The following is a 7912-nucleotide window of genomic DNA, read 5'->3' on the forward strand; positions in this document are numbered from 1 at the left end:
TTTGAGCTGATGAGGGAGGGGGACTTGATCGGGGGGAGGGGGAGGGAAATGGGAGGCGGTGGCGGGGAGGAGGCAGAAATCCTTAATGAATAAATAAATTTATAAAAAAAAATGGAAGGACATAACCGACTCTTCTGACCTCCACGTGCCTGTGTGGACATGCACACGACCAAGGAGAAGCCATTGGATTAAAATAGCTGGTAACGGTTTTGGGAATCAACGTTTATTAGAAATAGGCCAACACAAAAGGAAGGTGTGAAGAGAGGGCCCAGCCCACCTCCACTCCTCCCCATCTTCTAAATGAAATCACCAGTTTGTATCCGGCAAACTGGCTCCTGTCCCCCTGGGGTGGTCCCTCGTGCACTGCACCATTGAAGCAAAAGGGGGGGGGCCCTAGTTGGCAGCGCACTGCAGGATGTCGTAGGTCACATAGCCCACTTGGTCCACGTGGTTCACCGCACCTTCGAAACTCACACGCCAGTAGAACTTGTCATGGCAGAAGTAGGCTTTGTCTGTGGGAAACAAGGAGACACAAGAAAGCTGAATCCTATACTCCTTCATGGGCACAGGAACAAGACTTTTACAGCCGCACTGTGGCAGTTTAAGTGAAAATGACCCCCAAAGGCTCATAGAGAGTGGCACTATTAGGAGGGGGTGGCCTTGTTGGAGGAAATGTGTCACTGGGGGTGGGCTTTGAGGTTTCAGATGCTCAAGCCAGGTCCAGTGTGTCTGTCTTCCTGCTGCTTGTGGATCCAGATGTAGAACTCTAGGCCACCTGTCTAGCACCGTGTCTGCCTGTGTGCCACCATTCTCCCACCATGATGATAATGGACTAAACAGTAATCATCTGAGCTGTATGCCAGCCCAAGTTAAATGTTTCCCTTTATAAGAGTTGCCATGGTTATGCTGTCTCTTCACAGCAATAGAAGCCTAACTAAGACACACCTGTCCCAGCCTTTCTATATCTTTCTGTGGTTTTTACAAGACACTTTCATCTCTTCTACCTGCCTAGGAGATGCTGGAGGGCATAGACGTCGATACCCAAAGTACTGGCAAGCCCAGTGCCTGGTAGGTGTTCCACATAGAGGTTGTGAATGAATGGGTAGTATTGAATGCTCAGATCAGTCCTTCTAACACCCATTCATTGGACAAACTCATTCATCTGTTCACTCATTCATCCATTCATCCGACAGGTATTTACTGAGTACCAGCTGTGTGCCAAGCACTGTGGGAGGCCTGAGGAATACAGACATGATCTCAAGATACGGGCAGAAATAAAAGGAAGTGAGGGCATAACGAAGGTCAGGGAGACGCTCTGAAATGGTGACCTTGGCACTGAAGGACGAGAGAGAGGCCGCATGGTGACAGTGTAGGTGGGAAGCCTTCCAAATAGGGGACCGGCTGGCCCCAAGGCCTGAAGCTAGGAATGGCCTTGAAGAGAGACAGCACAGGTGGAACACAGGGAACATCAAGAGTATAGGGAAGAGGAGAACTCGGAAGTACAGACAGCACAGTGGTCAGGCCATGTTAGTTTCTTCCACCTTAGCATCTGCTCGAGCTCACCCCCAGGACCACTGCCCTTCACTCCGATCCCGCCCCCACTCTTACAGAATGTATTAAAGGTTATTGGATAGCCAGTATGATTGGAGGGACGGGTATAAGGGAAATGGCTGAAAATGATAGCTTTGGGAAATCTGAGTTTTAGAATCAACCTAAAACTGCCAACTAATGGGGTATGGGTGTTGAAAAGAAAAGATAAAAAGCTCTGTTTGACAGATGGGGAAACTGAGGCCCCAAGAGAGGCAGTGACTTGCCCAAAGACAGCTAGAACTTGCTTGCCTCTCGGAGTATCTCCAGTGGCAGGCCTGCACATTTTAGCCCTTGATACAGGTTATTATTTCTTTATACCTTCCCGAGAACTGAGTTCTGTGATGGAGTTCCCAGAAGAGAAAGATAAGCAAGCAGTCTTGGACTTAGATCTGGCTGTGTGAACTGGGGGCGCTTTCCCTCAGTCTCCCAGGACTTTCTCCTGCTGGGAAACTGGTCAGTAGCTAAGGGGGCAGTGTGGGGGGCATCTCATGAAGGGACCCTCCTCAGTCAGCATCAGCAAACCTCACCTTGGTACTGGAAAATGTCGTGTGAATTCAAGGGCACCCCAGGGAACAACCTATCCAAGCGAGTGACACTCTGGGTATCCACCCTCTGTGTCTTCAAGTCAAACCTGTAGGAAAGCAAGCAAGTTCTGAGCTCCTTCGGCCCCCACGGGCTGCGGGTGAGTGGCGCCAGGGCTCCCCCTACCGGCGGCCGCGGTTGCTCTCACCTCCACACACGCTCCCTGCTGAACAGCAAAGCCTTCCCGCCATGATGCCGAAGGAGCCCCGTGACCTGGGTTACCCCTGAGCCTAGACCCAACTTATCCAGACGCCTGGGACCCAACACCGATGCGCCTGTGTACACCCACACTTGGCGCCCTGCAGAAGAGAAGGGTCACATTGGTCTGGGGACACAAAGGTGGGGCACAGTCTCTTTGAATACCAGGAGGGAGAAGCCAGAGAGACTAGTCTCAGATGCCACTCAAGGGTCAGAACAATCGAAATTCAAAAGCCTCCTTCCCATAAATGTCAAATTGCATCTTCCAGGAGGGGACGCCCCCACACCTTTGCGTCACGTCAGTTTCATGGGTTACCCTGGACTCTGTGTCCTAAGTTGATGGGTACTGAGGAATAGGTGAACTAGAGAGGCACAGACTAACCAGAAAAGAAGAAAATCTTCTTGGACAATGGGTCCTCAAAGGCAGAGTCCAGTTTTGCGGGCAGAGCTGGCCACGTGCGGGCAATAAGAAAGGGGCCCTGCAGGCGGCTTCCTCTGCGATTCAGGAACTTCCAGTAGCGGCTGAAAGAAAGGAGATAGCAGGACCCTGAACCTTGGCCTAGCAAGGAAAGTGGGTGGGAGACGCAGGCAGGTTCCTCTCTAAGCCCCCCTCTCATCCGCACACTCCCTCCTGCTCACCCGTCCTTGAAGAAATACAGAGAGTCCTGGATCTCAGCAATCGCGTCGAAAATATTCACAGAGCAAGGATTGTCTGCTGGGCTCAAAGATATTGTAGTGGCCTCAGAAGGGCCAGCAGTAGGTGGACCTGTAGGGCCAGCTGCAGGGGGGCCTGTAGGGCCAACCGTGGGACTCTGGGTCGGGTAGGCGGTGGGAGGTAGGGTGGGGCACATAGTGGGAGGAGCTGTCGGCTGTGGTTCCATGGTGGTGGTGGTTGGAGGCCTTGGGTCAGGCTTAGGGCCAGGACCTAAAACAAGACACTAGGTAAGACATACTAGTCAGCATTTCTCTGGGCCCCAGCCTTACTCCTGAAGCCAGCAGTGATGTCTTCCATTTCCCTTGAAGCTGGAGGCCACAAGCAGGCCTCTTCCCACACACCAAGCCTAACTGTCCGTACTGAACTCTGTGAAGATATGGACTGGGTTGTCAGAGCAGAACAACAGGCAATGTCTCCCTCCCTCCCCCAAATCAGGAGGGGAGAGTCTTTTGAGTGGCCACCATGTCAAACGGTACTCTAAGCATTATAAACTCGCAAGATTAATTCCTCAAATCCTTCCCTCCCCTTTTCTTTTTTAAAGATTGAGTCTCACCATGTAGACCTGGCTGGTTTCCAGCTCACAGAAATCAGCCTGCCTCAGCCTCCTAAATGCTGTGATTAAAGGCGTGTACAAGCACACCTGGCCTGCTATGACGTCTAGGTGGTTAAGACCCTGGTTGCTCTTCCGGAGGACCTGAGCGCCTTTCCCAGCACCTATACAGTAGCTAACAATCTGTACCTTCCATTCCAAGAGATCCTGCACCCTCTCTGGCCTCTGCTGGCATTGTGCATTTGCGGTACACAGCCATAAACGCAGGCAAAACACCCATACGAATACAATTAAGTTAATCTTTGGAAGTTTCTTTGAGTCAGGGCCTTAAGTAGCCCAGGTTGGCCTGGAGCGTACTATGTATCTCAGGCTAGCCTCAAACTCATGGTAACTCTCCTCTCAACCTCCTGAGTGTTGGGATTACAGGCTTGCAACGTCATACCCAGCAACCATCCCCATTTTTTAGGGTAAATGATGACCAAAAACAAAACGAACAATCAAATGGCACTTAGTAAAACCAGGCATCATTCTGCTTCAGAAAACCCTATCAAAGCCTTATGTGAGGCATACTGTCATCACACACCCGCCTTAGAGAGGAGGACATGAAGGGTGATCTGACATGCCCAAGGGATGTCCCCTCCTGCTGAGGATCAAACCCAGGGCCTCACGTCTGCTCTGCAGCACCCAGTGCCTATTCTAACCACTAGGCTGCACACCCAGCCCTGGACTGGCTTCTGTACCCGGGTCTAGGGTGCCGTCTCCAAGCATTTACTGGGCTCTCAGGCCCTATCCCTAGATGGATATTGAGGTTCCATTTCTTCCCTCCCCTCTTCTCTGGTCCTATAGCTGAGCCTCATCCGCTCCTCCATCTCTGTCCCCTCAACCTCACCATACAGATGCTGGATGCCCCTCACGTCGTCCTCGTGCAGAGGGGAGCCCTCGAGGAAGCGATACATGGGGTACATAAGCGCTTCTGGCACTGAAGAATGATCTAAACCCAGCGCATGGCCGAACTCATGCGCTGCCACCAGGAACAGACTGTACCCTGGAAAGGAGGAGATGCCCAAGATGTAAACAGCAGGTCAAGGCCCCAGTCCTGGCTGCTCCGCCACCACGACTACCAGGAGGTGCCTCGGAACCCACTCCAGGAGCCTCAGAGCGCCGCCCACCTTTGTCTGGGCAGAAACCCCACTTCTTGTCAGTGTCGAAGTTCGAGGTGGTAGCGCACCAGAGGCGCCCATCGCTGCGGCCCTCGCTGGTACAAGTGGAGTACTCCTTGCCCAGGAAGATGAAGGGGAAGACGCACAGCTCGCCTGCCGAGTTGCCCCCAACCACAGTCGCATCGGCTGGAGAGATCATGGACCATAAATGAGTCGGGTGGGTAGATCTAATGTGATGCGGGGGAGGCGGAAAAGGGGGGGGCAAACTAAGGGCTGCACTAGAGAATCTCGATGACCTATTTTTGAAGCCTAGGGGGCGCTGTGGAACACAGATGAAGCCAGGAAACCCTAATGGGCAGCGCCTAGAATAGGAGAGCAAGGCAGAAGCCTAAGGCCAAACAAAAAAGGCTGCCCAACTGGGAGTCACAGAGAGATGTGGAGGGAGATGGTGGGTGGTAAATAGAGAGAGAAAGTGAATGGATGGAAAAGCCACCTTTTGGAGAACAATGCTGGAGGACAGAGCCAGGCTCAATGTGCTAGGCAGGGCAGAGGTACCTCGGGTAGGGCAGAAGCCGTACAGCTTATCCTGGTCATAGTTGGCTGTAGTGGCGCACCAGCGGTAACCATCCGAGCGACCTTCAGTGGTGCAGGCAGAGTAGGAGCGGCCCTCAAAGATGAACGGAAACACACAGGGTTTGCCGTCCGCATTGCCGTGCTCCGTGTAGAGTTCTGAGGGAGACCCGCGTTATTACTTCCATGTGTTGCCCCGACCGTCAAGGTCCCAGCCCTCCTCCCATATCACAGAGGAGATTGGACCCAGAGAGAATGGGGGGAGGAGGGGAGGGGAGAGGAAGGGAAAGGGAGGGGAGGGAAGGAGAGGGGAGAGAGACCTGGCCACACCACTAGTGGCAAAGAGGGATTGGAAACTAAGATTCTGGACCCTTAATGGTGGCTGGCATCCTACCCCACCACATAATCCCCCCCTCAGCGTATACTCACTCTCACTGGGGCAGAAACCGAATTTGCGGTCGCTGTCATAGTTGGCTGTAGTACTACACCAAGGCGCACCATCGGTGCGGCCATCTGTGGTGCAAGCCAAATAGGAGCGTCCCTCGAAGGTGAAGGGAAAGTGACATGGGGCACCATTTGCGTTTCCAAAGTGTGTGGGAACCACTGTAGTAAGGAGACTAGAGTCAGGGCGACTGACCACAGGCCACTGTAAGAGAAGGGAGCTGGGGCAGGGGCAGGGGAGAATATAGGAAGGCTCAAGATCTCACCGACGCCTTTGCCCAGCGACCACAGCTCTTCATCGTCGAAGTGGGCATCTCCCTGAATACCGGGACCAGGGGGAAAGGCGTGTGCCAGAAGACCGTCCTTGCCGTCGAAGGGATACCCGTCTCCGTGCTCTGCAGAGGCAGGTGGAGAGGAAAGGAAAGCGTAGGCTTTGCTCTCTTTGGTGGCAGGAGCCTGAAGGCTGTGTCCCCCAGGCTTTGCAAGGAGGTGACTGTGGCAATGATGCCCCGAAGGAGGGGGCATCCTTTGTGCGCCTAGGGATTGTGGGGCAGGCAAAAAAGCTGTCTGCTGCCCCTTCTATTCTGTCCGTGGTCGTTCCTCCTATGGCCCAGCCCGGGAGTTCTTACCTGCGACACCAAACTGAATAACAATGTCTGCTTCGAGGCCGTACACGCGGGTGAACGTGAGCGGTGTCACCGCGCTCCACACGGCAAAGGCTCGCGCAAAGGCGTCATCGATCACATCTCGCGGCAAGTCTTCGGAGTAGCTTTGAATCCTGCAGGTGAAAAGCCGGAGTTGGTGGGGGCGGAGGGAGCGTGCCGGGTTCACAAAGGAGAGGGGGCGGGGTAGCAGCTACACACCCAGGGCTCCCAGCTTTCAGAACTTGTATTGCTAAAATACCTTGTCAGTCAGGCACAGGTGCAGCCTGGCCTCCAGTCCCGCCCCAGCCACCTGCTTCGAGCCCAGCATCTCACCAGTATGTGATGTTGTGGTGGTGCCACTTGAGATCACCCTCGAAGGTTTGGAATTTGCCCAAGTCTGGAACACCACAGCGTGGTGCACGAATGGCCTCTAGTGTCCTGCTGTCCAGTTCACCAGTCTGGGGCAGGGACAGCTTCTTCTGAAGCAGCAGCAAAGCAGGCCGCAGGCTCTGCTTCTCGCCCTGCATCTCCGCTGCCCGACTGTAACCATAGCGGTACAAGTATTCCTATGGACAGAGGGACAGTCATAGCAGAATTCTGGCACCCTTTCCTTGCCTTCTGAGCCTCACACTTAGGGACTCTAAAACCAGTTCACCAGGGCTTCTCACACAGCTAGGATTCCCCGTCCTGTGAATAACACAGCCCCTTCCCACCTAAGATGTTCTTAACCATGCCTACTTACCTCACAGCTCCGCTATGGTTCCTTTCCAGCCTGTGCCTAATCCACAACCCTCCGAGGTAGCCCCAGCCCATTGCCTTAGTAAACTCGAATCTATCCATTATTTTCACCACTGCCCAGAGCCTCCACACTACACCTAGTGCCTAACCCTGGCACCTCTGTTTCTTCAGATATGCCCAGTGCCAGGTAAATTCAGAAAGCATATCTGAAGCCCATGCTTTCTCAGGGACACTGGGCATCTTCCTGGCCCTTGCCGACTTTCCATCGAGGCATTTGTCTACCTGTGCCAGCTGAGTGTCGGTGAGGTTGTTGGTTCTCAGGTCTCTGGGGAAGACCACAAAAGTTGGCTGGCGCTGGAGAGGAGCTGCAGAGATGCAGCCTAGAGCCAGGAGTGCAAGGACAAGGGGCTGCCAGGGGCTCATGGTGAGGATGGCAGTGTCTGGCTGAAGCTGCCCTCTCCGAGGTTTTTAAAGGGACCGTAAAACTGAATCAGTAGCCCCGCCTCTCCCCTCCAGGCAGGTGCTGACTCAGGATGTGTGTGTGTGTGTGTGTGTGTGTGTGTGTGTGTGTGTGTGTCTTGGACAGCCCAAGGAAAGAACTTACACCACCCCCTCCTTTCTGCCCTGCCCATAGTCCAATATTGCCGAGTCAGGTAGGACCCCAGACCCACAGGAAACCACAGCACTCAGGGGAGTGGTTGAGTTTTGCAAACTGCAGAATTTG

General features: G+C 53.7%; 1 protein-coding gene across 1 annotated transcript; it reads right to left on the minus strand.

Annotated features, from left to right (window-relative positions):
* Positions 1 to 217: 217 nt before the first annotated feature.
* On the minus strand, positions 218 to 7611 carry Mmp9 (matrix metallopeptidase 9). Its single transcript, XM_005363135.2, has 13 exons — positions 7471 to 7611; positions 6784 to 7016; positions 6436 to 6584; positions 6073 to 6201; positions 5795 to 5968; positions 5351 to 5524; positions 4805 to 4981; positions 4525 to 4680; positions 3010 to 3295; positions 2753 to 2892; positions 2321 to 2471; positions 2118 to 2221; positions 218 to 512 (listed from the first exon to the last, which is right to left on the minus strand). The coding sequence occupies exons 1-13, from the start codon at positions 7609 to 7611 to the stop codon at positions 394 to 396; spliced, it is 2133 nt and encodes a 710-aa protein (XP_005363192.1). The 3' UTR covers positions 218 to 393.
* Between the last annotated feature and the right edge of the window lie 301 nt (positions 7612 to 7912).

Source organism: Microtus ochrogaster, linkage group LG8, assembly GCF_000317375.1.
Source record: "Microtus ochrogaster isolate Prairie Vole_2 linkage group LG8, MicOch1.0, whole genome shotgun sequence".
Taxonomy (NCBI): domain Eukaryota; kingdom Metazoa; phylum Chordata; class Mammalia; order Rodentia; family Cricetidae; genus Microtus; species Microtus ochrogaster.

Coding starts and splice junctions, on each gene's coding strand:
- Mmp9 (XM_005363135.2), bottom strand. CDS start 7,611: ATGAGCCCCTGGCAGCCCCTTGTCCTTGCACTCCTGGCTCTAGGCTGC. Junction 2,893..3,009: donor CTGTATTTCTTCAAGGACGG/GTGAGCAGGAGG, acceptor CCTTTCTTTCAG/CCGCTACTGGAAGTTCCTGA. Junction 513..2,117: donor CGACATTTTCCAGTACCAAG/GTGAGGTTTGCT, acceptor TGTTTCCCACAG/ACAAAGCCTACTTCTGCCAT.